Below are 27,972 nucleotides of genomic sequence, written 5' to 3'. Positions count from 1 at the left end.
AAGAAGCTTTATATCGACTTCAACAATTAATTTGCCTCCGTTATGGTAAATAAAAGAGTATTAAGTTTGTTTCCTTTTGCTTTAGTCTTCAACAATTTCCTCGTCGCGCGATATCAATGTATTGAGACGCGACATTCAGTGTGTGTCGAGCGCCCGAGCTGTGCAGTGTTTAGTTTCACAAACATACTGTTGTGCTTCTTCACTTACGATTTTTTGTGGTTCTATCTCCATGTAATGACATTGAACTTGTGAAAAATGTCAGCGTTGTTAAAAAACGTAACAAATTGCATATGGCATGCTTTCGAATCGCTGCAAAATAACGATGTTGTGCATAAATCAAAATTAAAGGTATGTTTATTGATATTTCTCTGTTTATTTTTTAGTTCAATGCGTTTAAACTTCCTGCACCACTGATATTTAAAAAAATATCGGTCTGGTGTTCGGAATTTGAAAGCAATGTCCTTTTATCGCTCCGTGTCAAAAGTGAATTATTTTTATAGGTTGTTAAATGGTTGTAAATGGTTGTGTTGTTAATATTTTAATAAACACATTCATCGGATAAAAAATATGCAGTTTTAAATATTGTGTAGGGATTTTTATCCTACGTCTCTATATTCCGTATTTAAACCTCTTTAGATATAAGTTGGATAAGTTTTATTTAAAAAAAAATTATAATTCTCTAAACTATTCGAAGATTTTTAAGTACAAGAAATAATTTAACTTCGAACCACGAATAACCGAGGTCAAGAATGCTTCTTCAAAATAGAAGCGTAGAAGCGTCTCCCGATACTATTGAATATAATATTATCCAATAAAATATTTATAATTAATATTGAAAAAAAAATATTGAAATTGTTACATTATTATGATCTTTTACTCAAACTTCTTATTTGAAATACTTCAATATTTATTTATAATTAAATAAAACAGTCGATCATTTAACTATGTTCTGTAAAGCGTTATTGTTAAACGTCTAAATGCTGATGTTTTGATAATTATCTTGTTTGTAGACTCTAATTACCTTTTGTTATCTAAAAATCTAAGTTATAAATAACACTAGCTTTTGCTCGCGGCACCACTCGCGTGTACAAACATACAGACAGAAAAAAACTTCAAGCTATGGTAAAATAATGTTATTTTTGAGCAGTCTGCCATTACTGAATTACATTTTAATAAGTTTCTTCGCGTTTAAATGTCGAAGCATGATCTATGAAGAACTTGAAGATGTCTCCATAGATAATGCTGAGCTTTTGAGATTGTCCAGGGCGTGATTTAGATATCGCATTCTCACTTATGTTAACAACTATACTGATTCGAGTATGTATTGGTACAATTATAATGCCACGTACGACATGCGCAGCAAGGGGTTTATTACCTCGTAAATTAAGGCAATCTCGCTGATTCCACCATGATATAAATTGCCCTAAGATTAGTCGATAGTTGCTTTGCTGTGTCCGTTACAACTTCAGTTACAATGTATTCAGATATTCTCCTAAAGATACGATTATAAATGTAAGCTAAATTAGATCATTATAATGCAAACTTAGACTCAAATTTACACACGGAAACTTTTATTAGACATATTATTTAAAATAATCACACTTTCAAATGTCTTCATATAAAAGATGCTCAAAGTATATATTTCTTTTATTATTTCACTTATTTAAAAGTCGCCACTTAAAACTCAACCGCAATAAATAATTATTTGAATCGTACATCCGATGCATACAAGTTTGAACCGCCTACATGCGTATTATGCGTGTTACACGCAAAATATCTTTGTATAACAACAAAAACCTTCAGAAGTTATGTTTACACAAAATTTGTTAAATAAACGCATTGAAAACACTCGTATTATTTTGTTACAGTCATTACAAAGTTCATTACGCGATGAATCATAAGTTATTTTCGTTTGTTTATGTAAAATGTCGAATATAGGGAAGTTTTAAAATAATGATGTAGAGCAGTAGAATTTGGATGTTGAATGAGCGATATTCAGGGTTTGCGATCTTTATCATAAAATATAATAGATTTAACTTTTAAGTATTGAAGCGAATTTGTAATAGTAATTAACTGGCTTAAATTAATTATAGTAAAGTCCTTTCACGAAGTGGGACATGATTTTCGATGCCGTTTTATCAACAACAATATTATAGCCGTAAATTTGATTTCACAAATATTTCGTTTATTACTAAAAAATATAGTAAAATTATTAAATGACGAATAAAGGTAAAATTTGATTTACGAAAACAGAGATTATCCAAAAGTAATAGTAACCAGAACTCGCCAAATCAACCCTACATAAACATCAAAATAAAACGACCTTTATATCGAAGGAAATAGGGCATGATTTATACCCTCATAAAGTTGCTAGGAATAGCCTTTATTAAAGAAGTGATTAATAGGTCAGCTAATAAGCCCTATACGGAGTATACATATTGACTTTGTTCAGTCAATCTGCCGAGGGGCGTGGTGTTACGAAGCAATGAAATCACCCTTAGTGTTTGCTAAAACAACGTTGACACGACGTCGCCATGACCGGGTCATAATATGGCGTCAGTCTATGTCTAAGGCAATGTTTCCTAAAGGGTTACTGAAATAATATCAAAGAAGACCGTCTATCAAGAAACAGATTGTGAGATAATTTCCTACAAAGAAATAGCCATTCTTTATATTTGTATTTAGTTCGGATATAAAGACCTGCAGATCTTTATTCCTGACGATTTTAGTATCTTTATTTGGATAATATTATGCTCGATCTATTTATTTATGGTATACACTACTTTCATTAACTTTCATTCTTATTCTAATCAACAATTTCATTCTCCAACAATATAAATTGGCCGTTCATTTTCAAGTATTTTTTTTTAAACCTGGTCCTACTAAATATTCTGTAAACCAAATACTACCTTATTTCGACCAACGAGAGACGTTAGTGGCATAAGTTTTAGAACCAATGTCCACACAGTAGGCTGGCAACAGCGGCTTATGTTTCAGCTTGGACACTATTGCCTACCAGACGTGACCTAGAAAGCGAAGTTTTACGCAAGATTTCTCTGAGTTCATACACACGGCGCTAACTGCATCGAATTACAATGCTAGGTACTTTCAAAATCATTTTTAGAAACTAGTCTAGTGTTCTAATTGAATCATGCCTCACAATAAGTGCATGCCTTATGTCTGTCTCCTATTTTGGTATTAGGGACTCGATATTATATACAACTGATTTATCACTCTCATTAATGTCCCTATGCATGATTTTTAGTTACGGAAACTTCTATTCTTTTTGCCACGTCACATTTTTTTTGAACTTCGTTTCAGACGTCCTCTGCTAAAAGACCTCTTAATAACTATATCTTTTATCTATCTATTTTATTAAGCCATTCACCTTCCGCTTGTTTTTACGCAAATTCACATTAGACTGTGAAAGCATCGAGGTCATTAAGCCCCATTTCCCGGGATTTGCGCCGCCGTATGTCTGGCGAGGGCAGGCATTGCGTGACCATCACAGTCTACCGCTTTGGTTTCATTATTCCCTAATTGACATTTAAACTTATTTCAGTTCTATAACATAATTTGTTATTTAATGGTGCTAAACTATGACTTCGGAGGAGTAGGTACTTATAGTTTTTAAGAAACCTGGTTAAAATATTTAACAATATTTACGGCAACCATACACACCGCAACAGATAGTCAGTTAAAAATGTTGGAAGGTCTAATTTTCACTTGCATATTTTTTTGTGATAAAGCGGCTTCACTGCACCTGATGTAAGGTGAAACCCCAAAAAATAGCAATCAGTAAGAAATAAACACATCTTCAGATGGTTGAAACAGATATGGTCTACCTAATATCTTCGTCACCTTTCGCTTGAACTCCAGGATGTATAAGAGTATACGTATGTTAGCAAACTATTGCACAGGTCAATTGTGAACTTTGTGGTTCAAGCAGAGATAGAAGACACCACGGTGCTGGTTTCTGTTCAACATTCTACAATAATATGTAGTAACATTATCTACCTATAGTTTCATAATCGTTGAAGTTTCATCCTCTCCCAGTGACCGTCCTGAGTCGAGGTTCTTAACCCCTTAGTGGAATGCCTTCAGCATGCTCCCTTAATTTTCAAGGGCCTAAAGAGTGCCTAAAGAGCTCACCCAAAAGTCCGATGTGTTTGTAAAAGCCGGTCCTTGCCAGGCTAACAAACGTATAGGCAGGTTAAAAAAAAATCTATCGTACTGTTATGTTCAAATATGTCATATTACTTAAATAATCCATGGCTTTTAATTTGAATATGATTTTGAATGTCGGTTCTCAGTTACTTCGTATAACAGCCGTTCATACCAAATTATTTTCACTAATTGACTCGAATTGTCTTAATTAACCCTCGAGTCACTTTCTTAGGGTACGTAGTCATCGCCTCTGTCTCCGGCTGTTGTTTTTTTTAAAACTAGTAAGATGTTCCAAAGCGTGCTTAAATGTTGGTTTATTTTTGTTTTCTTGTTTTGCATAGCAAAATAACTTAAACTGCATTAGAATTCGTTTAGCCATTTATACATATTGCGTGAACAAATTAACAGAACATAGAAGACAGAGTTTATTTTTTATCATATTGATTTGACATCATTCCAGCCAGTTGCGGATATAATTTTCTTCCTTCAATCATATTTACAGAGGCAGTTCGCTCTTTTGTCTACTTTCTTTTTGCAAGCAACTATTTACAATACTTACATAAAACTGAACCAAGAAATATAAATTTTAAGTTGAAGTGATTTAGACTAACTTGAGCTTCACTGTGATGAAGTAGTGTTTTAATTGATTTTATTTTTTTGTGAAACTAGATACGCATGTTATTTTATAAATAGCTACGAAAACTACAAACAACAGCCAAACCAAATACTGAACCGTACTTCAGATTCGTTTTTATTATTTCCACGAACTATAAATATGACTGCCTCGGTGGCGTAGTTGTATTGCATGTCCGGTACAATAGCGCTCTGAAGTCCTGGGTTCGAATCCCGGGTCGGGCAAAGTGATATTTGGGTTTTTTCTGCTCAGTATCAGCCCGGAGTCTGGAATTTGTGCCCGATATGGCGATAGGCTCGCCCCCTATCACATCATGAGACGGAACATACTTGGCGAAAAGTGGGTGCCCAGTTGCGCCTCTGCATACCCCTTCGGAGATAAATGCGTGATATTATGTATGTATGATGTACTATAAATATTATCAATTATTTAATATGAACTAACATAAATTAAATTTTTAAATGATGCGTTTAGTCGTAAAGCTTTTCCATTTCGCAACTTATAGATTTCCACAAAATGTCAGTACAAGTAAAATTGCAAATAAATGTTACAACTCTCTGTTCACGCTTCGTTTAAGGCAAGCACGACATTCTCCGACAAATGGCGACGAAGCGCTAACTAGGGTTGTCACTTTTGTAATACATTTACAAAAAAAATATTTCTTAAAGGTTTTTTTGGATCTATTAAGTTGGTTTTCCAATTTTCCTTACAATACTAAAGAAACCAAAAATAATACTAAAGTGTTACTAGTATTTTGTATAAACAAATTTTTGCTTACACTTTGCCCGCCTCATTTTTTTCACCAAACATCGTATAAAAGTCCCATTATGCACTATTCCGGGATAAAAAGGAGTTTGTAGTAATCTACGACTGAATTTATCTGCGTTCTAAATTTTTGCCAAATTTATACTCAACTTCTAAGATATTTAAAGGTACAAACATCTTCAGAAACTTGGATAATATTAAGATGATATTAGAAGGAGGAATTACAATCTTACATAGATTGATACATTTCTAATAGACCATTATATCATGGAGTTATTAATACTACTCCATTTTAAAGCCACCTCACATAAAAAAATATAATTTTTACAACATTGTAAGAAAACCAATAAAAATACACGGTAATTATCCTAACTCAGTTGATTTGAACATAATAATGATTCATTCAAATCATATCACATGTGTCTTTGAAGCGGCAGAGGCCATCTGCCGCGCATTTTATTAGCGGCATCCGATGTCAGTAACCTGTCAAGTCGTGAATGTATTTTCTATCAATATCTCTAGCAATTGTAGCTATTTTTGTACTACATCTATTCACGTCTGTATTTATATAAATATAAACTTTTCTTTATGTTGTCTATAAAATTATAGTATTTGTTGTTATCGCACTAGTAATGTCAAGAATGTTTGTTTTAAAATATCAATAATATTGTACGCAAACTAAATTATCTGAATAACTAACACAAATTGTTAATAATTATGTCAATAATAACATTATAATCTTATATCGTTTGAGAAAGAAATGATCTAAGATTATATAGAGTTATGATGTAAGAGAAGATCTTTGGAACATTTAATCCGATTCTAAAATAGGAACCTTATACATTTAGGTATACCTACCTACCGAAGTATATGCCGATTCTAAAATAGGAACCTTATCTTTAGGTATGTCTACCACAGTAACATACTCCTTTTTATGCCAGAAACTATATTTTACGTTGACAATGCCGCGAGAAAAGGCATATTAAATATCTTATATTTTAAGTTAATACGTGCATCTTTCGAAAAAATATGCAGACACTCCATGCAATATCATTATTACAAAACATCATAATTAAAATTTATTTCATTTAACACCCATAACTTTACAAACTGGTATACCTCAAACTGGCGATTAAAATTCAATTATCTCTTGCATATTCTCAACAGAAACAGCAAAAACATAATTGTCGGGTGCGCAGGAGTCTTAAATGTAGGTAAATAATGTAAACATTAAGCATAACGTGATTATTTTAACGCGTCAGCCCTGACACTTGTGTGCCGAAAATGTCAACCGCGGCCGCCCCGTTTTACGAACGTCAAAACCATTTGAGTGACAAGATATCAAATAAAGGTCTATAATTTTTTTATGTTAAAATAGCTTATTCAATTGATAGGCGTACTGTTTTAGCATATTTAGAAAAGGACATTTTTAATAAGGCAAACTTTTGAGACGATGATTTCACTATGGTAGAGTTAGTTTATACCACAGCAAGAATATGCCGGCTTCACTCATAGATCTCAAAAGCTTCGTTATAAAATTTCGTGGTAGAAATAAGGTTGCGTTTTCCATGACTCCATATCTCTCTTCGACCCTAGTCTTCCTGGTTTGTTTCCGAAGTTCGCCACTGCAATCACGATGGCCTCACATCCCTGTCATTTTGTATGATAAACTTGACACCATTGGTTATCTTTTAGAATTAATAAAAATCAAGTCACTTGCTCGTTTGATGTCTCAAGACACAAACTAAAAAGACCTATTCAAATTCATACGATTCTAATAAAATATATTTATGTCTCTAGGATGGAAATACGCTCTAAATAAATAACATTTCTAGAATATGACAAGTTCATGGTTTATGTCCGTTCATTTGTTACATTTTATCTTGATCAATCACGAAATATCCGCCGTTAGTATCATAAAGTATGTATGTAGTAAATGATCATAAAATCTATCTATTTCTATGATTACAGTACTTTAACCAAGTCTATATTCTATATTGGGAACCATCATGTGTTCCATAAAATAATTACAGAAATAGAATCCACAGAATCTATTTTTAAAAACTCTAGTCAGAAATAGAGCTTACTCAAAGTATCAATAAATATAGTGTTAATTATTATGTAAGACACGTTAGATATTCAAGCAATTCTTCTAAATCAACTATGGATTTCAAGAGTAAAGACAACATTGCAAATAGGGGACCGGCCTGTGTTTGATTTTGTACATTATTTTATATGTAATGGTTAATAATACGAAAAAGAAACCCTCCTGCGAAAACTGCATTGAAATTGGTTAAAAAATGAGCCAGTAATTCATATTTCAAATATTACTATGTGCCGAAGTGGGCGCGAGGTGGGATTTCGCTTCATCCCTTTCTTTCGCACGCGTCGTAATGCCCGATGACGTCACACGTGGGTATTGCGCCTCTTTTCTGTTTCTTGTTACTTACCCCTTCTACCGAAATTGAAAGACTTATAACTTGTTGATTTTTTACCGGATTTAAATAATTCTTTCTGTGTTATAATTTATATAACGTAAATATTTGATAATAATAAAGAACAAAAATGAGTCCGGTCCCCTATTGCATTTGAAATGAATATGCAATGTACACAAGAAATCGTGTTCGCATCTCCACGTAGAATCTTTTATGTCAAGGCGCGAAATCAGCAGATAATCGTGGTCATGACCTCACAAGTTACATTTAAATCATCTTGTTTGCTGTACCTTTAATTTCTCAAGGGTTTATGAAATAAGTTTGAATGTAACTTTTGCGCAAACTCTACACAATCCAAAATGTATTTCATGTAATTTTTGCAAGATCGATCGTATGATAACACAATGATCGACCGATCATTGTGTTATGTTTGCCTCTATATTTTTTTATTGACTGAAATTTATTACCCTACTTAATTATGAATTAATGTCCTCTTATTTTTTTCCGTCTTGAATTTTATTTTATGCCTGTCCAGGGTGAAATCCCTTCTCGTGATTTCATTTAATTCTATTTTAATGATGATGTGCATGATTAGCTTATATAACTATCGTGACTCTATACACCAAAGACTTAAAAAATATATATACAAAAGATGTAATGAATATTTGATGACAAAAAAGTAAGCCCACAGTTTCTTTTCTGCCTTTCATCCAGCTCATGTCCTCACCGGTGAGGATCGCGACGCGTTATCCTTTTATTTCCCCCTACCTGCTAACCCGAGCTGGCTACTTTGGTTTACCTCATGCATTTCTTATTCATTTTATCCCTAATTTAAAATGTCTGTTATAATATATTTTAATTGTTATATATAAATAATAACAATTATAATTATTCTTATAAATGGTTTTAATGTATCATAAGTTCGTCTACGTGATAAATAACATATCCAACTGTCCAATAGGACTACATATATACGCACTATCGGAGCCTCGTATTCGATACTTTTCGAACTTGTATTAAATTTGCTAATACTCACTATATTATTAATTGTTTTTAGAATATTTTGCCTTCTAATTTTCCTCGCAGATCCGCGCCTGTAGCATTACCGATATCTAGCGGACATCTGAAGATCATTCCAAGCGTAGTAGAGTTCATTGTAGAGTTTTAAAACCACATACCCTAAATGTTGCTTACAAGGAGCGGACTAATTGTCCTACTTATTTCAAGAAGGAGATAAAGCTTATGCAGTATTTTATTACGCAGGCGAGCATTTGTCACAAAATAATCCATTGTCATTTTGCCTTCTGCTAAAACTATACGAAAAGATGTTTTTGCAATTTTTCCCTAACATACAAAGGTCTGAATATAAATGACCATTATATCATATCAAACTACAATTATAGTTTCGGAATCATGAGTACAAACACATTATGGAATGCCAGCATAATACAGGATGCGATGATGTCATGACTTATTAACTCATATTAGATTTTTTATCGTCTGCCTTGAATGGACAAAATTTTACTTCATTGTGCAAGGACACTGTTTCATTCATCGTTTTAATAGCGATAGACGAATAAATGATTAATAACGTAGGTTATTGATTTAGCGCGATCGAATATCCATTTTTTTATCTATAAAGTTATTAGACCGCTCACACGATTTTTATATTATTTATACCTATACGAAACATATGAGCTTACAATCAGAAGTCGGCAGTTGATTAAAGACTTAAAAATAACTTAGATGTAGCAAAGACCCTGATGAACATCTAATATTTTTTGTTCATACCGTACTCAAAGCCAAATAGGTTAAAACACTGTTTTGTCACTGCTTTAAACAAGGTATTTGTATTAATGTTGTTAAACATCGGTGTATGTTTCATAAATCGGTAGGTAATTAACTAACCAACATAGTGCTACGAGTCTAAATTAACAAGATTTGTAGGATTTTTTATTATATCAAAATCCTTTTGTAACCACTTGTGTATTTGTAATAATTAAGCATCAAAGAATGCAAACAGTGATGTAAATTATTTTGTAATTGTTGTTTAAGAAATGTTATCGTATCAATATAATGGACATTTGGTTACTCGCTATCAATAAATATCTATAAAAGGTTTATCATTTATCTTTTCTCTCAAAGAAGATACATTAACACCTTGATATACGACGGATGCGGAAACTGACATAACTAATGGTCAGGTGTAAATAAATTGTAAAACGTGATCTTATATTAGGAGTGAGCCCAAGGATATCGAAATAATTTCGCGGTAATTCGTAATTTTAGTTAAAACAAGGAAGTCATTTTATGCATATTGCAGTTTTTGCGATACTTTTATTTATTTATGCTTCTGAGTTAAGTAGAATTATGATTCAAAATAAAAAACGCCTGTTAATAATAACACGTAGGTTCAACAAACATTGAATCCGTTTGACGCCGTACAATATCTATTATCTAATATATCCGTTCAATTCTTAAATAAAATTATAAAGACATTGAAATAAATAAAGACTACGGAGACAATAAAGCTTTACCCCCTTATTCATAAACGTTTTTTATCTAAGGACGGAGTAAAGCTGTGATAACAAGCCTGTTTCTGTTTGTGCCCAACGGCACTGAGAAATAGACATAGGGCCGTTGTGATTGGTTATTATTGTTGATTTTCAATATTAGCCAATCACAACGGCCCTACGTCTACGCACTGCGAAGACTGCCATGCCGTCAGCACTGAGAAACAGACTTGTTATCACAGCCTTATGCGGTCGTTAGATAAAAAACGTCTATGAATAAGGGAGTTAGAATTTAATGATTTCTTATGTTGACGAGAATGTTAGACATCAAAATTGAACTAGTTTTCGAATTGTATCGCGGTTTTAATATTTTAATTTGCTCCCTAAAACCAAAATATTAAAAATATATATATATTAAAACTGCGACAAAATTCAAAAAATAGTTTAATTTAGATTTTCAGAATTTAAACGGACAAACAATATGCAATATAAACGATCGTGAAACCTTTTGTCACACTCACTACTCTAGCTATAGGGAGACGTTGAGCACGCAAAATCACACGAGATGAAATCACAACTAACCAACGAGATGACTCAGAGATCAAACGCGCTATCAGCTAATGAGAAAAGACGCAATTATCTATAACGCGTACTATGAATATGTATAATGTTGATCGAATGACTGTTTTAGATGAGTGTAACTCTAGTATATTAGTCGACTAAGCAAACGTTAGCATATTCATGTTTCGCTTTAACTTTTGTGTGGATTTTTCCTTATTTAGTTTATCCATTGTCATTTAGAATTTACTTAGAATTTTTGTCACGATATTCTCGATCATTCTTTTCTTAATACCGTCAAAGTAATAATGAAACACATTGTCTATAGTTATAATTAGTTTATCGAAGAAATAACTTCTAGACATTTTTATCTAATTTATATTACAGTGATACTGGATGCGGGCGGCGCAGGTCTGCGGGTTATTGTCGTCTATTTTGGCTATTTACCGTCTAGACAATTGCTCCATACCCTGCAGCTTCCGACATATGGTATGCACATGATCGCCGAATAAAAAATACAATTAATTTAAAAAATACATTACAAACTAAATTCATAATTTGGCAATAAACATTAACCCCTGAAGCATCTGTCATGTTTGCCGGCAAACATTCCGATGTTTGCCGGCAAACATGACAGCTACATGACATTTACGTGTGACACGGGAATATAACCTTATTATGTAGTATATAATAACTTTATAATTTGTACATAAGTCGTAACATAGTATTATTAGATTCAGTACAAATTTCCTCAGAGTAACCTTTTTTGCGTTGAAGGACAATACTTCACGATTAAAAGACGAACATCTTCAGAAGATGTCAAGGCTTTATGAATGAACGTAATAGAACAGAGCACCAAAACAACGTCCTTTACATCCCAAATCTGATTCATTAATTGTTGTTAATTGTGTCGGACATAACAGTTCCAGAACTGGCAAACGTTCGACCATTCTTACGTCCATTGACCGAGTTAGGACTGCGCCGCTGATTCAGAGCCCTTTGAATGTAACAATGGTGCGTTTTGTATAGAAATTTACATATGGATAATATTGGTCTGTAATGTGCACGCATGCGGGTGTACGTGATCTGAAGTTCGTAGTTGGCTTGCATAGATTTGCATATTGCGGCTACTGTAAACATCTCAAATAAACCATGGTGAGTATTTAAATTTTTTAAAAGCAAGATTCATATCAAGCCTCATTTATTCGGTTTCTTGACTGGTGATTTTGGGATATTGATCGTCTCTGAGACTACTTCAGTCAGTAACGAGTAACGCTCAGGCCTGCATAGTTTCCCGATTTGTTTGAATTTGTAAGACAAACATGGTTGACGTGTAAAAAGATTTCAGTAAAACCAAATTTCTTGAGTCCAGCTACACCGCGAAATGTTCCAACTTCTTGCAAAAAAATTGGATTACATGTTCCTTCTTTTATCCCTGGACGGTTTATACTGGCGACTCCGGCAGATATCCGTAAAAGGATTTAACCGTGTTAAAAAAAAGGCTATTCATTTTACATTAGGAATAAAAGAAATATGCAATTACACAGTCAGACTTTTATAAATCCAGCGACAATTTAAATGATGGTAAGTCAAGTCTGAATTGCAAGGTTTTCCTCGCTCGCATTCGCTGCAGAAATCTTAAGGATAACTTCTTGTGTTTATTACGCTGAAATATTTTAATTGCCTACGGACCAGTAAAACTTTAGGACATTGATATTCAACCTTAAACAGAAGTCAACGTCCTGCACCGTTGGATTCCATTACCGTAATGTTTGCAGTATCAATTAGTAGGTACTATAATTGTAAATATAACGTAAGAACAAGCGAATGTGAACTTAAAGTCAAGATCAATACTCTGGAGTCTAGACTCTAAACATCGATCCGCGTCACAGATTAAAACTTATTGGATTTGTCAAAAAGGAGTTTGAAAAATAATCTGTTTTATTTCGACATTAAATCGAGATCTACACATGTTATGCTGATGTTTTCTATGGCATTGATTTATCTTCCCTCCAATGTCATTTTGATAGTTATTTTTCAGATAGAACAATATATATGAATGATTTAGACTTTAACAGTAGTTATGGTATTTAATAATAACGGAAACAGGAAAGTTTAAATCCAAATTTGATAGAATATTAAGACGCGAATTAATAATGTTAAAATTTTGTTACCAGACAGAAATAATATTTTATTACCTATTAAAGATAGGCTTTGAACTCCCCAAAACGAACAGTTATTGCTGAATGGACTAACGCAATTCCCAGTGGGCAGCATCTTACACAATTATATTTTGCAAGCGATGAGTCAGATTCTTTGACATCGTCTAGTTTGTTTGCCGTCTGGCGAATCGATGAACCGCCCACCGGCTGTTGTCCAGTTTATTGTTAACATGAACGACTCAAACTAATTGTTTGGACGTTAACAGCTGGTATTGTGTTAGTATTTATAAAGGCAATTAGCTCTTCATTTTAAAGACTAATAATGGAACAAGTTGTTCAAGTGTTGGTAAATAATAAAATAAAATGCATTATTCATTACGTAGGCGAACATAGTTGCACTTCTGATAAGTCAAGGTACATAATCATTTACATATAGAGGCTTCTGGAGGAATAATGAATGCATGTCTAACTTTTGCAGAAAGGAAAAGCAGTTTAGAAAATATCCCCATATTATTTCCCGTTGATTTACAAATTAAAACCAACATTGAAGCTGATTCATGTTGGTTTTCTGTAAGCAATGGGATCATCTCGGTTTGATAGACTTTATCACGCTGTAATCAACAAAAAATATTATGAAGATCCAGGATATATTTACTAATTAGAGTCATATAAATACAGATGAATATATTATGATTGTCTAAATATTAAAAGATTAATAATGAAAAAACCATGGAACATTCATCCGCATCATCCGCTATAAAAATATCAGCAAAATATGAATGAAAATATTTTTGTAGAAAATCGTATACGAATAGCTAATAAAACAACAGTTATGTAGTTGTTTCACCTTTATTTCAAAACATAAGGATTGTAGGTGGGCCTTATGGGCCATTAAACCTAATAAGCGACCGCAAAAATCGCAATATAAGATTTGACAAAATAGTAACTGTTTATTTTTTGGGGATCCACAGTATTTCATAGATAATTTACTGTTTCTTATAAAATATTAGATATTTAAGGTCCTTACATATGAAATTGGCGTTTTCTCATACAGGCCGCTTTGATCTAACATATACCCTCTTTGGTTAAGAATTCCATATTCAAATTTATAAATTTATTTAACTGGCGCATTTGAGTTTCGAAAACCGTCATTTATTTGTTTTTTCCTTATTAGTTTTTTCTCTAGCGTCTTTCAAATCGCGCAATGGAAAACATGAAATATCGCTATATTTACGAGTATGGGTTCCACCGTGGCACCAGCGCTGCAGAAACAGCTCAAAGGGTTAATCACGTGTATGGCGCTGGTGTCGCAAAAGAAAACACGGTACATTTTTGGTTCCCACGTTTTCGTTCTGGAAATTTCGACCTCATTCGTTATCCACGGACAGCTGTTTTATCAGGGGCACAGCAAAGCGGCTACCAGATTAGCAGTAGCATACTTATTACACTTCTTTTGAAATGAGACAAAGTCTACTGTCCTCGAAATACTATTAACATTTCGCCATACTGTTTTTCTACGTTATCATAATGAAACCTTTGTTAACAGGTGCTAACAGCGAACATAGGCACGCTCCTCGATCTGTACGGAGTAGAAAAAGGGCTCGACCACTTCAGATCCTCGCAGGAGCTGACCTTCGACGAGTACAAGTACTACTTGCAGCACGAGGTGTTCAGCTCGCTGCCTAAGACTGTCACGCTGCCGATTATACGAGAGTATGAAAAGAAAATCAGTGAGGTAAGAAATAAGAACTATTTGCTTACAATTTAAATGGATGTTTTAGCTATAATCTTTAGTGTTTGTTTGTATGTAAACGCAGTTGAGTTCTAAAATGATGTTTATAAATAAAAGACATCGTTCTAAAATATTAAAACCAACAGCTTAGTTTTGAAGGAAATATCGAGAAACAATTTGCGTCCGGGGTCATATCTAAAATCCATATTATCTAATAAGAATAACTTAGAAAAACTCAACCGCAAAAGTTAAAACAATGGTCAACGTGGACCAAAACTTTGCCAACATAAAGCCACTTTAAGACTCGACCTTTTTACTTCAAAGCCTTGTATCAAGCACTTAAAACTTTACAAAATACGAGTATCTATGGCATTTAAAATACTTGTAAAAAGGCATGTCGAATTAAATAGGAGTTATAACCGCTTGTCAACCGCCGCGCCCTACGCACCATTTGTAGTAATTATTAAAGTGGATTGGGTAATTTTTGTATTTGAACAATTTGAAATAATTAATGGCATTTTTATTTTTAGGAGCGCCAAGTTTTCATATACAGCTAGCTAAACGTCAATCACTAATTTGTATTGAAAATACGTTGCAATTTATATTGCAATTATCCTTTGACATTAATAAGATGTTAACTTTTAATATTCTAGCTAATTAAAAGAGAATCTAGCGGTTTTAGATATTGGTGCTTAATAGCATATATAAGACAATCCACCAGTGGCGAAGGTTGAAATTTTGTGAAAAGAAACCCAACACAACATAATAGAGGTACTAGTATGCATAAATGCAGTCATTTTAATGATTTTAGATTTTAAATAAATTACGAAATGAAAGCCGGCAGCAGTAAGGAATCGGGTTATATAGAATTTTTTGCCACTGTAACCTAACTTTTTTGACAACGAGCACACAAATACTGTAACCATACTGTTAATAACAAAGTTGCTCTACAATTCATCCCATCTTTCACCATTAAATAATGAAATTCCCCCTCCGTAAAAAGTTTAAAAAGATACCTCAATTATTTTGCCAGCTTTGAATGGTGCATTCACCAACGGATTTGCAGTTGGTTGCACCGCTTGAATACCGCACTACACGTAATAAGCTGGGTACTGCAATCAGCTACGGGTCAATTAAATTTCCTCTTTATAGTTCCTAACCTCAATTATCTTTGTAAAGTAATTATGAATCAAAGTATTATTAAGTAAACTATGGTCTATGTTAATTGTTGAATCATGTTTCATAGTTCAGTAAACTTTCGCCTGAATCCTCCGTGTGATAAGCAGAGTTGTAAATGTTTTTTCTGAGTGATGAACGTCGTGTGAATCAGGAGACGTACATTATCATATCTCTCTTTAAACTTCGCAAGCAGGATCTTAAAGGTTTACAAGTAAGATACATAAATCACCACTTCATTAATCAGACGACGCGAAAAAGACCTCAAATCTAGGCCGGGACTGGATCATTTAGACGAAATGACCAATGTTTAAACTAAACTGGATAAGTTATGTATTTAAGTTGAACCGCCACTCCATTCAAATAGAATAAGACCAGGTAATAAAGTGCAGTGAGAAGAAGAAGGTCTTTTACTAGAAAGCCCAGCGCCGTCACTCCTCAATGCAGTTCTAGGAAAATATCTCACCATGGAATCTATGTCACTGTAATTCATTAGGACAAAAGTCACTGGGTCAATCGGTTTACGTACACACTTGTTGGACTCGTTTATTGAGAAATTAAGTCATTACTTTCATATCTAATGACGCAAACAGCAACATAATGCAATGTAGACAATACAATAGATGAACTTTAGACTCTTTAGATTATTTCTATGGGTTATTTGCACGCGATTTACGATCGCCGTCGAAGTATCCTGTAGTTCAAGAAACTGTTACGTATTTTTACGAGAATTAAATACATCTGACACATTCACAACCCTCACATAGTCGTCGGCGTCTGTCGGTCTGCATGCTCAAACTCATTTTTTTTTAAAATTGATGAACAGATTGCGATGTCGTTTAGTATAGAGTTTGTTTTTTCCATTTGGGGTTTCGGACCCCACAGTCAACACCGGGGGAAACTGAAATCCCTCGGCTCAGTAACTACAGAGCACTAGAGGAAAGTTGGGAGAGAATAGCTGGGAAGGAAGTGTGAGGGAAAGATAAGGAAACCTCTTAAGATGGGAGAAGAGGAGAAGGTCAAGAAATATTCGCAAGCCCTTATAGGCCTCAATGTGAATTGGCAAACATGAAGTATACACACTTAATTGTGTGCCTAGACAAATGTCCCCCCGTGCATGGGCATGCATTCGGTGTGGAGAACAAGCGCACAAGAATTGCCTCGGAGAGGTGAAGATAGTAGTTACCCCGGGTAAAATATATAGTGGAAGTTTTATCCCAGAAAAGTCTTTCATGCGGAAGCTGCTCTTTCAAAACTGCGGGCAAAAGCTAGTTCATTATAATTTATAAACTGATTGGTAAATTATATTTTTTATAAGCCAGGGTAGTTTGAGCAAACTACCCAGATTTATCTAAATATCTGTCTAGTATTTAAAGAGCTGTGTCGGGCACACATTAAAATTACGGTTTAATGTGTTTTGTCAAATCTGAATCCTTATTCATTTAAATAAATGCATGTGTAAAATCTGAAGCTAGTCTTCGTATGTTTTTTTATTCACGCTAAAAACTCGAACGCATTTTAAAAGACAGTTTAAAAATGTATTATCGGACTTACTACATAGCGCAGGAGTGGGCGGTGCGAGGTCTTGAGTCATGTAAGTCAAGGTTAGTGTTGCCAGATCGATTTTGTAAATACCTTGGCATTTATGTACTTTATGGGAATAAATTAGAAATTGCACCGGGACGTTTTACGCCCGAGCATCTTTTCCCAAACACGTGCCACGAGCTGTTTATCGGCATACTACCCTTATTTTTTTTTTCATAAATGAGCATTTTAATTATTATCCAAGTAGTATATTCAGTTAATCATATTTTACTTCTTACTAATGTGATTAATTTTGCCCGCAGACCCACTAGTAATTTGTACACTCACACACATACTCACGCTTTTTATCCCCGAAGGGGTAGACAGAGGCGCAACTAGCGCACCCATTTTTCGACGTGTGTATTCTGTCCTATAATGTGAGAAGAGTTGAGAAAATTTTAATGTTTAATTACCATAATTAACGGTAACAATAATATTTTCTCATAGTGTGGAGTCAACCAACTCGTGTTTTCAATATAATTCTTTAAAATATTTGGTTGTGGGGTAGATTTTGTATCCACTCGGGTGGCGAATACCGTTTACAAGGTGTTAAAACCTGTCATAATAGCCCATATAAATCTATTGCGTTTCGAGATCAGTCTGGTATATACGATAACAAGCCAGCATAATTGTGTCGACTAGCGAGGGGCAATCTTCGTCAGTCGACATACACTATGATGAATAATGCAATGCGCATGAACAAATTCAATAATAATTTCCAAAACTAATTTTAAAACTACAAACTTAAATTAGTCATAAAATACATGAATACCTCGATGGCTCCTAAGTAAACTATCATATAAGAAAAAAATAACGGTATTCCCTTTTTTACCGTTTCGTTGTGTACGCTACTTCCAAAACCCATAAAAAAGTTGGTAAATGATTGTTAATGAAGTGTTTCGTTTATTCACTATTGAATTAAATGGGTTTGGTAGTAAACAGTACTTAGATAACGAAACGCTAAAATGTAAATGTCGCAATTTTTCCAGTTACGATAGTTTACTTGGAGCCATCGACTCCGACTCGACATACTAGGTAGTAGTATGTGTTATATCCATACACATAAAGGTACACACACCAAATAAAACAACCAATAACCTGTTTAATTATAATTAATTCTTTCACTTAATATAACATCCTGACGATAAGGGCATTCCAAGTGTATTGTTTTCTGCAATTAGGCCACTATAGCAGTTGTTTATTGAAATCGTCATGCACAGACATAACGTACGTGTTGTATCTACCATTGTAAAGAGTATTAGGTAACAACTAATATACTGTACTATTGTGACATACTTTTTAAGATTTGACAGGCACCAAGCACGTTATAAAACGCCTTGTTACTAAGAATCCGTGAGAAATCCAATTTCACTTTCAGTGTAATTTCAGTCAGAAAAGAGAAAGTTATGAATAATTAAGAAATCTTAATATTTCCTACTTTCTTATATTATGTTATCACTTTAAAATTTGCAAATAATATTCCTATTTCAGTCGTGTTGCTAGGACCTCTTTAAGACGATGCTCCCGGGAAAACGGCTTGCTAACCGTATTTTTCAAAGCCTGTCTATTTCAGATTTTATATCTATTATCTATCAACACATATGCAAAAAAAACTACAATATGATATCTCTACTTTGGTTGTTTAAAATTAAAAATAATACATGAAATTATTTTTTTAAAGCAATTATTCGTAAATTATTCCGCCCGTAAACCCGTAAATGCTCCGTCAGGCCGTTTGCTCAGGGAAGTGCCTTAATTCTAAGATTTCTCGAATATGCATAAATGTACCTACTTAGCCGATTAATATAAGATGTTTATACCAATATAGTTTTAGTTTAAAATAATGTTACAGCTATACAACTCTATAATCGTCGTGAGTATTTAATATTGACAGTGATTGACAAAAATCTAACACACCTTAAATTAAAAATGAACTGATTTCTACAGAAGTTCCCTCCCTTTAACCTGGGGTCTTTCAAACGGAGCGTGAAGAAGCAATTAAGCAGGCCGGCATGACTTTTTTTCTTTTTTTTTGGTTTCGCGGAGAAAGTCCGCCCGGATTTGATGACGAGACGACCTTCGGGCGACCGCGGGGCCGAGTCCCTAACCCTATGTACTACAAGTAACCTACGCACGACCTACCACCTAAAACTCCGCGCTGGCCCTCTTCGGTGCATTCGGGACGGCTGCGGGCTTCCTCTGACGTTGAAGTGTCATCATCATTCATCCGCAGCCGCCCCTGAGCGGTGCCGCCTTGCAGCCTGTCTCCTATGGAGGGGGGGGGGGGGGGGGCACTCAGAGATGCTTGTATCTTCTGTTGGTCGGCACTTTCTATGTGCTTCACTTCGCTTAACATCAGGTGCAGTGAAGCAACTTAGCCGACCATTTATAAAAAAAAAATAAAAATCGTTGTCAGCATTCAGCGACCATTTTGATCGCATGTCAAAAAAAAATTTTCAAGTTTACCTATTTAGTATTTAAATTGATTTTTCCTTCGCAGGTATGCTGGCTAGTGTGCAGAAAGAGCCTTCTCGCGCGCGACAAAGCAGTTTTCGGCGATGAGTCTGTGTTCAAGTTGTTCAGAATATTCTGCTTGCTCGCGGACTTGGTGCAAGACGCTGATGACACTAATCGTTATGTTGTAAGTATAGTTTTTTTAGAAGTATTACCTAAAAACCTTATGTTTACGCAAATGTTAGACATAAGATATAATCATTTACGGATTTTATCGTAGTTTTATATTTTATAAGTTCCACCCGTGACCATGAATTCAATTTATGAAAAGTGCGATTTGAGCTTTCACTGAGTCGTTGCTTCAAATTTTTAAAACAATAAATCGATAGTACTTCGCTTATCAAAGATTAGGATGTTGTAGGATCATATCCTACTCTAGATTTAATTGTACTTTCTATTATTCCGTGTATTTATAATTATAACTGTTAATTTATTGGATGACACGACTTAATGTTATCGTTAAAAAATTCTGCGTCAAATGAGAAATATAAAATATTATAAAGCTTGAGTTAGTACATAACACGAGATCTAAAACCAGCACTTATCTTCAGACATATTCTTCGTCATAATAAACATAACAGACACCCATTAACATCTTGCGTCTTAATGCAAAAGGATCGCTTTAGCTCTACAAATATCTTTAATAGAAGCGGGATTATGAGACCTCCACACCATTGACGTCACATAATGCGATCACTCCGCATATGCAAAACAGATGTTATTACTCCCATATTAGCAATCGTCATGAGATCTTTTGAACTATATCGTCCGCCATTTTGTCGTTTTTTGAATAATGACGTCACGCGTCCGTAATTTGTTGTCGCTGCTTCTTTAGCGTACTTATTTTCTTTTGTCATGGCTTCATATATCTTTCATAATATAAGAAATAAACATTGTATAAAACAGTAGTCTGCCAGGTAGAGCATGATTTTAACTTGTCTGCGAAACGTAAAACGGCTGAATGGATTTCGATGCAGGTTTACTTATTATATCAATAAGTGACATAATAGACAAAAAAAAGTTAGCACGATGGCATTGAAACTACAGTCCAAACTATTACCTACAGAATATAAGTAAAAGAAATTATAATATGATGTTGAGGGGATATATCATGTAAATAAAATTATGCGTCATAAAGAAAATAGGATGTCCTCCGCGGCGACAGAATGGCGGGCAAAGATTGCTAACAAAAGAATAAATAGTTCCAATACCTAAGTATAAAATCACATGCACATATCAAATTATAGTTAAATAAAAATAATACTAACCAAAGGATGTCGAACGACACCTTATTTATATTCGAAATGCATAATGCATTATGTTGCTCCATTATTGGACATTTTAAATAAATTCAACACAGCAAAACAAGGACGAAAAAATTGTCCTTACATAAAATTTGGAAATACATTTTCCTGTCACCATTAAAAATAAAACCAGATGAGTAAAAAACACGTAACTCAAGTCTAGTCACTTATTACACCATAATTAAATCATGTAATTTCCAAATTCATTAAATAGTGAATAACCACTTACATTAATATCAAAGCAATATTTTATCTGCTCTTGAACCTTCAGCATTATTCAATATTTCCCCAAATATTCCAAACATAAACAGTAAGTATCAAATAGCTTTGGATTTACTATAAAATTAGTAGATAAGCGCCGTTGTCAAAACAAATTAAGAATTTTTTTTACTTCGACAAATCGATTGTTCCAGTAATCGATTGCAGACACGCCTTCCTCATACACGAACTAGTCCATACTCATAAAACGAGCGTAAAAAATTGCAGCAGAAACAGATGTTGTATATCTAGATAGACTCGTAACGCCACGCCTTCGTCCATTGTTCCATGTATAAGGAAACACCAGAGTGCATAACGTTTGCAAATATTGGTTAGGACTACGCAATTCAGAATGCAACCGGATAATATTCATTTGTAGATAACTATTTATTTTTAAATAAATAATATTTAGAATAAGTTATGTGACTAGCATTTCTTAGAAGATTTCCATAGATATCTATTGATTTACAATTAGTACCTAATAAGGCAATAGATATCTATTCTCCTATGGGCCCCTCATTATAAAATCAAAAGCTATTATAAATTATCACTCAACAACTTCGTGCTCTACAATTTGCATGAAACTTTATTGTGCGTGCGTATTTGCGGTTGTCATCACCACTTTCGAAGCGCATTCTCAGTTCCATATTACTGTATGTTTTGCAAGTTTCATCTTTCCGCTCTGACACACTACCCTAAATGCTTTGTTCTGTAGATATTAGCCTGAGTGTTCATTGTTTCGCTATTATTCATTCATAACATAAATATTTATCAAAATTAAAAAAGCAAGACATAGAATTGTACAATAATTTAATGGAATACTAATAATAAAGGAAGACTCTAATAATGGATTTATTTGTTAATTTTTGAATTTGCTTTCATAACATTATTACAGGATCTAATGTCGACCAATGTACAATCAGTCACAAAAGTAGGTAAACAAATTAAAAAACAAAAAAAATTTAAAAATAACTAACTTAAATCGAAATATCCATTTTTGTCTAAAATATTGTTAACTCTCTGAAGTTTATTTTGGTGGAGATAAACAATTGTTGATACGGAGAAAAAGATCAAGGCAATTTTTTTTATTTGTCCAGGCTACTTTTTTGCTGACTTTACGCATATAATATGTATGTGTCCTACATGATCCGATTAAACTTCATTTGTTATGAGAAAAAACATTGCCACTCATTATTTTAAATCGCGTAATAGAACACAGCTCGAGAATTGACAAATCCATCCCATTATAGGTCGTCCTGCAACCTTCAGAAGCCGGAATAGTAGCTGAACAGCTGGTTCATTGCCTTGGTCTTCGCTGGGACGCAGCAGACTGGGAAGCTCTTGGTTCTTCAATAGGCCACTTCAAATGGGCAGCGTTCCTCGCCGTGCTCGAAGCTAAGTATTGCTGTGATCAACAAACTCACCCTGAGGCGCTAGTCGAGGCAGTTGACGAAATATACGATGTGTTTATTGAAGATATTATAAAGAAGGTAAACTTATTGAAGGTGTACAAATTGTATGATGTGAAACTTGTTTTTAATTTGTTAGTGCAAACTCTCTTAACACCGGTTGTGAAACTAATAGTGTCTTATGACTGAAAACAATTAAGCTTTATATAATTTTGAAATTCTAAATATGCAGCATGATTTCGTTAATGAAACATAAACGATCAACAAGAATTTTCTTTTATAATTCTTAAGTATCAATTTATAACTATGAACATGTTTTTGCTAACCCTATCGACAATTACCTTTCTCGCTAAAATTATAGAAGCTTATTACATCTACATCAATCTTCCAGGGCTACCTCTTCAAACGAGGATACCTGTTACCAACGATGCGCGAGTACTGGTGCGTGCTGCAGCCCTGCGCCCTCACCTACTACAAAAGCTCCTCACAAAAGGACCAGTGTGGGCGGATCGCTATAGACGAGTACTGTTCAGTAGAAGCGTCAGTGGGGGAAGGGAAGATACAGAGATTCCAACTGATCACACCTGACCGGACCTTTGAGTTTGGCACTCAGGATCATAAGTAAGAAAAATGTTTCAAATATATCCTGTAATATAATTGTTAAGAAATGAAGTTGATTAATGTTGGTTTAAATTGTCGAACACAAAACTATAAATCGTAGGTAAGTATGTATGTATATTTACCTCTGAAATAAATCATGGAGATGAATTAATTAGGCATATTTTTCGTTTCATTAACCTGAATGTATAGCTAATATTATGAGTAGATATGGCGTGCAAAGATCGTAGTGTTCCGCGGTTAGTTCAAAATTTTAAAATACACCTACAAAAATAATAGGGGCATAGCTACCGCCGTATCAGCTGTATCAGTGTTAGGGGCCTTCCAGCTTAAGGGGGCTCGTTTCTGTATCAGTGATAGGGGGCCCTTAAGCTTAAGCATTTGACCCTTACCTACATTAAAATAAGTGACTTCTCACTGCACCGAAAGGCCCCCGACAACTTTGATATAGGGCCCTTCTAGCAAGCTATACCATTGCTAAGGAAGCACGTATTTAATTATATTCCAGGAGTCGCCTGCAATGGATATCGGCTCTGCGGCAGGCAGCGGCCGTGTCGGGCGGCGCCGAGGGCTACCAGCGGCGGGCGCGCGCGGGGCGGCGCGGCGCGGGCGCGCGGCGGGAGCGGGAGGTGCGCGAGACCAAGGCCAGGCTGCAGCACGAGGTCAGGGCGCGACTCGCCGCCGAGGCTCAGGCACAGGTTAGATTCACAGTTTTTTCTCAAATATAAGGTTTGGACCAAACTAATATAGCCTATTGTGCATCATGCTTTTGTTTTAATAATAATATTTGGTTTGTGTCCTTTTTATATTTGTTTTTCGTGTGTGTGCAATAAAGAGTTTTTGTATTGTATTGTGTAGTAATATAGCACAAGTTCAGCCTTCAAAGAAGCGGGAGTACAATAATAGTAAAAAAAATACAGGAGAGATAATCAGACGCTATTTTAGTACACATTTATTAAAAAAATGGAATTTCAGTTTCTTTGATAAATTAAATGTTCACAATTAGCAAGATTTAACTAGGTATTGTTGCATAAATTACGAAAAAAGTAATTGGTGCAGATGATTATTTCAAATATTTGATATTGCAGGAGCTCGCTGAATTAGCCCAACAGGATAATAGGAAACTGGAGGAATTGAAAACAACACAAGTAGAACTTGAGCGACTACTGCAAGAGGAGACTCAGGCAAAGCGGGATGAAGAAATTGTGCGAGCGCTACAAGCTAGGTAAATAATCTTACCCCCTTATTCATAAACGTTTTTTATCTAAGGACGAAATAAAGCTGTGATAACAAGCTTGTTTCTCAGTTCCCAACGGCACTGAGAAACAGACATAGGGCCGTTGTGATTGGCTATTATTGTTGTATCTCAATATTAGCCAATCACAACGGCCCTATGTCTACGCACTGCGAGGGCTGTCATGCCGTCAGCACTGAGAAACAGACTTGTTATCACAGCTTTACTCGGTCGTTAGATAAAAAACGTCTATGAATAAGGGGGTTAGTGTGTATGTACAAGATCATAATATAACCTAATTGTATATCATCTGCAAACCAAAAAAAAAAACACATTACGAAATACATGACTAATGGATTTTTTTTATATGTTGAATTTCTCATTCTGTCCAGGGTATTAGCAGAGGAATGGGAGAGGCGAGAAGAGTTAGAAAGACTGCAGGAAGAACAGAACAGAATGCTCGAAGAAGAAAGAATGAAACGAAAACAATTCGAGATACTACAGGCGGAGAAGGAGGCACAATACAAAGGTAATTCAACTTTTTAGTAATTGTGAGCAAATATAAAACTATTAGAGAACTTGTGTGTGACTTTAAACGAGGAGAAACGGAGAGAAGGAAGAAATTATTCCACTTGCTATTATCCCGTAACAATGACATTTCGGCATAATACTTTGTCAAAGAAAAGATGTCGTTTTATTTTTAGGAGAAACGATATTCACATTCTTATTTTCGAATAAATAGTATCCAGTTCACTAAATTTAAAACTATCATTAGGATCTCACCTAATTCTGATTTTAATTGCATTATCTTCTCCCTCGATTGTTATAATTTATTGCCGATAATTGGCATGAAACATACTGACAGATTATTTAACTTATAATAAATAGTATCTTTACTTCTTTTTTATTATGAGTTGTACACATATAGATGTGGTTTAAATGTAGAAGCTGAGAAGCGTCTCAGAGAGCTAGAAGAAGAGAAGCGTCGACTGGACGCGGAGCTGCACGCGGCACAGGAGAAGATATCCAGGACTGAACTCACCGCGCATGCGCTTCATGTGCAACTACGTGTGAGCATGCCTTTATTAAAATATCTATTTATTATATTTTACTACTCCGCACCTGAGCAACTTGGTGGATAAAAAGTTTAAGGAAAGATAGCCGTGAAGTAAACTGGTGCTCGTTATTGAGACAGTATAGAATATATTCCTATAGCGGATATTATAAACTTTCAATATTTGAAATAAAAATTTTGATTTTGTTTAATAAATTTATTTTTTTCGTTACGGATAAAAAGATATCTGCATTGTTATATGCCTTATATTTTAAGTGGGTAGAATAAGTGTTTGCAACCTTTTTCATATATTATTAAAATTTTGGTTGCAAAATAAAGTTTATATTTATTTATTTTTTGAGTCTATATAACTGATTTAAATAATTTTTTTCAATATTTATTTTACAGCAAGACATGAACCCGATACTCCGCAATGGTGAGAGAGCTCGTCGCGCCATATCCTTCGTGCCGACCACCAAGAGTTCCTCCGACACTCTCATCGACATACGGGCGATTAAACACCTAAAAGTCTTAGACGACGATGAAAAATTATGATCTGTGTTAACTTAAAGTCTATATTATGTGATTCTGCTGCTAGAGTCTGGCCAACGAGTCGTGTCACAGAAATATGGCGGCAAATTAAAAAAAAAAACTACTGTTTGTAACCCCGTGAAGATTAAAAAGATGAGTTTATCTTACAATTATATTTTTATTTTAAAAAATATTTTTAATTTTAACTATCTATATATATAAAAATCAATTGCTGTTCGTTAGTCTCGCTAAAACTCGAGAACGGCTGAACCGATTTGGCTAATTTTGGTTTTGAATTATTTGTGGAAGTCCAGGGATGGATTAAACGGTGACGAACATAAATAATAAATAACGGAAAAATACTAAAAACGACAATATAAGTTTTCAATACAAAATGTTCCTACCTGTCAAACATTTCATGTCTTTTCTCTTTTAGAAATAAAGAACTGTAACATATATATAGATGTATTCAGAAATAAGTCTGTTTCATAGTTGTATTATGAGGTCCGATTTCTTTGGTTTATTTTGTTCAAATACAAAACATTTCAGAAATAAATAAAGTGTAAAAGTGTCAGTGGGTTCTTAAAAATAGAAAATAAATAAATAAATTTCAAGACTATTATTAAAATCTATCATCAATTTGTCAGTGCGTGAGAACTTTATTTATCGTTATTGTCGCAAAATGCCACGGAGAAGATGACTTAGATAGTCGAAGTTAATCAAATGTACGACGAGCTACTTCACGTGCAAACCGTACTCTCGACTAGCGCGAGACAGATAATGATAACATACGTATTGGTATGGCAAAATTGTGTTTCACAATAAATAACAATAATAAATGTATGTAGGTGATACGAAGTTCACCGGGTCATCTAGTCTTAAATAAAAACATTAGTCACTTGATGTTTACCCGCGGTTATAAGATATATTTATTTTGAATTTGCCGCCATACTTTCTGTGCCACGATTTGTTGGTCAGACTCTATGTCCAGCGTTCTAATGGATTGAGTCTCCTTAATAACTCGGAATGAAAAAAATATATCCATAATATCTTGATCAATCAGGCACGTTAAGTTCGTTATATATAAACGTGCTTTGACACGTTCACTTTATTATACTTATTTTGTATGGTGTACTTATGCTTAAATAGGTAAGTTTCTATACCAGACACAAATTTGTCCAACACGAAATCAGTTACGTTTGAAAATGTATATTCCAAAATTTTGAAAATTTATATCGAAAGAGATAGTGCCAATTTTTTTTTATCATTTGGTTTTTATTGTTATGCTAAGTAGGCATTTCTAGTGATAATTTTTGATATTTTG

The 27,972-nt window shown here is 34.3% G+C and overlaps 1 protein-coding gene across 3 annotated transcripts; it reads left to right on the top strand.

The window, feature by feature from the left end:
• Nucleotides 1-10: 10 nt before the first annotated feature.
• Nucleotides 11-26,883, top strand: LOC115439878 (differentially expressed in FDCP 6). 3 transcript variants are annotated; one of them, XM_030163923.2, is made up of 10 exons: nucleotides 11-348; nucleotides 14,781-14,969; nucleotides 20,227-20,367; nucleotides 23,053-23,292; nucleotides 23,603-23,832; nucleotides 24,338-24,527; nucleotides 24,918-25,054; nucleotides 25,456-25,592; nucleotides 26,009-26,133; nucleotides 26,526-26,883. In XM_030163923.2, exons 1-10 carry the CDS (start codon nucleotides 256-258, stop codon nucleotides 26,670-26,672), a joined length of 1,629 nt encoding a protein of 542 aa, XP_030019783.1. In that variant the 5' UTR covers nucleotides 11-255; the 3' UTR covers nucleotides 26,673-26,883. The 3 variants fall into 3 exon arrangements, with proteins under 3 accessions (XP_030019783.1, XP_030019784.1, XP_030019782.1); XM_030163924.2 differs by lacking the exon at nucleotides 11-348 and adding an exon at nucleotides 11,459-11,561; XM_030163922.2 differs by lacking the exon at nucleotides 11-348 and adding an exon at nucleotides 14,418-14,558.
• The last annotated feature ends 1,089 nt before the right edge of the window (nucleotides 26,884-27,972 follow it).

The sequence above is a fragment of the Manduca sexta genome, chromosome 14 (genome assembly GCF_014839805.1).
Source record: "Manduca sexta isolate Smith_Timp_Sample1 chromosome 14, JHU_Msex_v1.0, whole genome shotgun sequence".
Taxonomy (NCBI): Eukaryota; Metazoa; Arthropoda; class Insecta; order Lepidoptera; family Sphingidae; genus Manduca; species Manduca sexta.
This window is presented reverse-complemented; position numbering and strand designations above follow the sequence as displayed.

Bases quoted from the DNA above. Each gene is read 5' to 3' on its own strand.
- LOC115439878 (XM_030163922.2), top strand. From the start codon at position 14,439: ATGGAAAACATGAAATATCGCTATATTTACGAGTATGGGTTCCACCGT. The intron at 20,368-23,052 runs GTAAGTATAGTT...ATCCCATTATAG, and splicing joins ATGACACTAATCGTTATGTT to GTCGTCCTGCAACCTTCAGA. The intron at 25,055-25,455 runs GTAAATAATCTT...CATTCTGTCCAG, and splicing joins GTGCGAGCGCTACAAGCTAG to GGTATTAGCAGAGGAATGGG.